Genomic DNA, 3,451 nt, shown 5'->3' with positions numbered 1-3,451 from the left:
CGTCTTATTTCTTATCCCTACTATAATGATTTAATACTCAAATCCTAGGAAACGAATAAATTAATCAGGGTACTAAGCTCAAAAATGTGTCATTTTTAATTTTGTGTATGTAGAATTGGAAGTTTCTGAATTAAACCAATACTAAGATTTATCGCCGTATGTGAATGCAATAATAAATAGAAGTTCAATAATGGATCACTCTTATTTTCATATATAGTATAAAGATCTATTGCAATATATTGAATAGCAATTCTCATCAAATAATAGCTGAATGATTATTAGTCACATGTCTTAACGAAAATTTACTAAAAATATGGGCGGTCAAAAGAGTCTCTATTTTTATTTTATTTTTTGGTCTAAGAGTCTCTCTAGTTTTTTTTTTCTTTTGAGAAAAGAGTCTCTAGTTTCTGATTCTATTGTCACACTTTTTTATTTTTCGGATAAAATGTCGCAAGATTGTTATCTATTTATACCCCTCAACATGTCCATTGATTCTTCAAACACATCTCACTCTTCACCAGCTTAAACCCTAAACCAAGATCTCTTTTTTTTTGTTCTCTCTCTCTCTCTCTCTCTCTTTCCTCATTCTCTCTTCGACCAAAACCGCTTGACTTAAAATAAGAAAAATGAAACAGCTTTCGACAAAAGTGACAAGCAATGGTCATGGACAAGACTCATCCTACTTCTTGGGATGGGAAGAGTACGAGAAGAATCCTTACGATGAGATCAAGAACCCTAATGGGATGATCCAGATGGGTCTTGCTGAAAACCAGCTATGTTTCGATCTCATCGAGTCATGGTTAGCAAAGAACCCAGACGCAGCTAGTCTCAAGAGGAACGGCCAATCCATTTTCAGAGAGCTTGCTCTCTTTCAAGACTATCACGGCATGCCTGAATTCAAAAAAGTAAACTTGATTTGTTTTATATAATTCCATAAGAGATATTAGTTTAATAACTTGTATCACAAGTAATAATATTATGTTCTCAATTCTCATGAACGTATGTATTCTCTCTTTTTCTTTTCAATAGGCTATGGCTGAGTTTATGGAAGAAATAAGAGGAAACAGAGTCACGTTTGATCCCAAAAAGATTGTTTTAGCCGCTGGTTCCACCTCTGCGAACGAGACTCTCATGTTTTGTCTCGCTGAGCCTGGCGATGCTTTCCTCTTGCCTACTCCTTACTATCCTGGGTAAGTTACAATTATAACCCTATCTCCACTTTACTTGTATACCAAGTAAACTGATCAAAACTCTCTTGCTTACGCTTTGGCTTTTTAACGATTACAGATTCGATAGAGATCTTAAATGGAGAACTGGAGCTGAGATCGTGCCGATTCACTGCTCAAGCTCTAATGGCTTCCAAATCACGGAAGCAGCTCTTCAACAAGCTTACCAGCAAGCCCATAAACTTGATCTCAAAGTCAAAGGAGTTCTTGTCACAAATCCATCAAACCCACTTGGCACTGCGTTGACCAGACGTGAACTTAACCTACTCGTTGACTTCATCGCTTCCAAGAACATTCATCTCATTAGCGACGAGATCTACTCAGGCACTATGTTTGGGTTTGAACAGTTCATAAGCGTGATGGATGTCTTGAAAGACAAGAAACTCGAAAACACCGAGGTTTCTAAAAGAGTCCACGTCGTTTACAGCCTTTCCAAGGATCTAGGGCTTCCTGGTTTCCGCGTGGGAGCCATCTACTCCAACGACGACATGATCCTTTCCGCCGCGACAAAAATGTCGAGTTTCGGTCTTGTTTCTTCTCAGACTCAACACCTTCTCTCTGCGTTGCTCTCAGACAAAAAGTTCACAAGCCAGTACCTCGAGGAGAACCAGAAACGGCTCAGGTCCAGACAGAAGCGCCTAGTGTCTGGTCTTGAGTCCGCAGGGATTACTTGTCTGAGAAGCAACGCGGGTTTGTTCTGTTGGGTCGACATGAGACACCTCTTGGACACAAACACATTCGAAGCAGAGCTCGACCTCTGGAAAAAGATTGTTTACAACGTGAAACTGAACATCTCGCCCGGTTCGTCGTGTCACTGCACCGAACCGGGTTGGTTTAGGGTTTGTTTCGCAAATATGAGTGAAGATACACTCGATTTGGCTTTGAAGAGGCTCAAAACATTCGTAGAGTCCACAGACTGTGGACGGATGATATCAAGAAGCAGCCATGAAAGGCTTAAGAGTTTGAGGAAGAAGACAGTCTCTAACTGGGTTTTCCGGGTTTCATGGTCCGACCGTGTGCCTGATGAGCGATGAAGTTATTCATCTCCCTGAGTTGAGACGACAAAAAAAAGTCTTTCAAGGTTTTCTCTTTTTTATTTCCTTCATTTTTTAAAATATTTTGGAGAAGTATTTTTCATTTTCCAAGATATATATACATATATATAGTATCATTATATATGCGTAATATTCGTAAATGTTTGGGTGAGTTTTATGCAATTTTTCGGGTGTAAAATTGTTACTATAAGTGTCATTATGTGTTAAAAATGCACTCAGTCCGAATGTGGATTTGCAGTGGCTATATATATAAAATATATACCCCGTTGTAATTTTAATTAAAAGTTTGCATGTATTGTGTAATTCACTCTTTTAATATATATATTGATTTCTTAAAATATGTGTTTCTTTAATTTGGATTGATTTCTGAATCGCTTGTGATACATTCTCCTTTTGACTATAACTCTATGATAATCGTTAACGTTAGTGAAGGCATTTATCAAGGCCGCTATTTCCAATGGAACAATAAAACACCAAATTTAGTGTAATTTTATTTCTAATATGATATTAAAAATGACATTTTCCCACCAAATTTTATGTAGAATGAATAGTGTTACACCAAATTTGGTGTAAACTATTCATCAGACTAAATATTTTATATATGTATTTTATTATGTTTCGTTGAATAGTATAATTTAATTATTATTAATAACCAGTTCAAATTTGTTTCAATTATTATTATTAATCATTTTAAATTTGTAATTAAACATAAATATACTGTATTATTCATATTTTAAGTTATCTTACATAATTAATTTTTTTTTCATTTCAGGTAAAATCTCACTAAGTTATTATTATAATTTTTATTTATAAAAAATAAAATACTATAGAACTTTATTTTTGAAATAAGAGATCACTAGATGGTTATTATCATTTATTTTCTTTAAAATATTGATTATAATTTTTATTTAACTCATATTTAATACTATTAAATTTACCAAATTTTAAAATATTTGTTTATTTTATAATATAGTTAAACATGTATTACTGACTAATATAAATTTATTAAAATAAATATATTGTTAAGTTATGTGCTTTTCCCCTTTCATAATTAATGTTTTGTAACTTTTAATATAGCATTTTATGTAAATTAAATACATGTATAATATTGTTAAGCATAACATATAAATGTAAATAAATTTTATAAACGTATAATTACAAAAATTTAAT

General features: G+C 33.6%; 1 protein-coding gene across 1 annotated transcript; it reads left to right on the top strand.

Moving 5' to 3' along the window:
* The first annotated feature begins 516 nt into the window (after nucleotides 1–516).
* On the top strand, nucleotides 517–2,551 carry LOC130503545 (1-aminocyclopropane-1-carboxylate synthase 5). The gene is made up of 3 exons (XM_056998167.1): nucleotides 517–905; nucleotides 1,030–1,190; nucleotides 1,288–2,551. Exons 1-3 carry the CDS (start codon nucleotides 627–629, stop codon nucleotides 2,258–2,260), a joined length of 1,413 nt encoding a protein of 470 aa, XP_056854147.1. The 5' UTR covers nucleotides 517–626; the 3' UTR covers nucleotides 2,261–2,551.
* Nucleotides 2,552–3,451: the final 900 nt, after the last annotated feature.

Source organism: Raphanus sativus, unplaced genomic scaffold, assembly GCF_000801105.2.
Source record: "Raphanus sativus cultivar WK10039 unplaced genomic scaffold, ASM80110v3 Scaffold1007, whole genome shotgun sequence".
In the NCBI taxonomy this organism is placed as follows: domain Eukaryota; kingdom Viridiplantae; phylum Streptophyta; class Magnoliopsida; order Brassicales; family Brassicaceae; genus Raphanus; species Raphanus sativus.
Note: the sequence above shows the minus strand (reverse complement) of the source record. Positions and strands in the feature narration are given on the sequence as shown.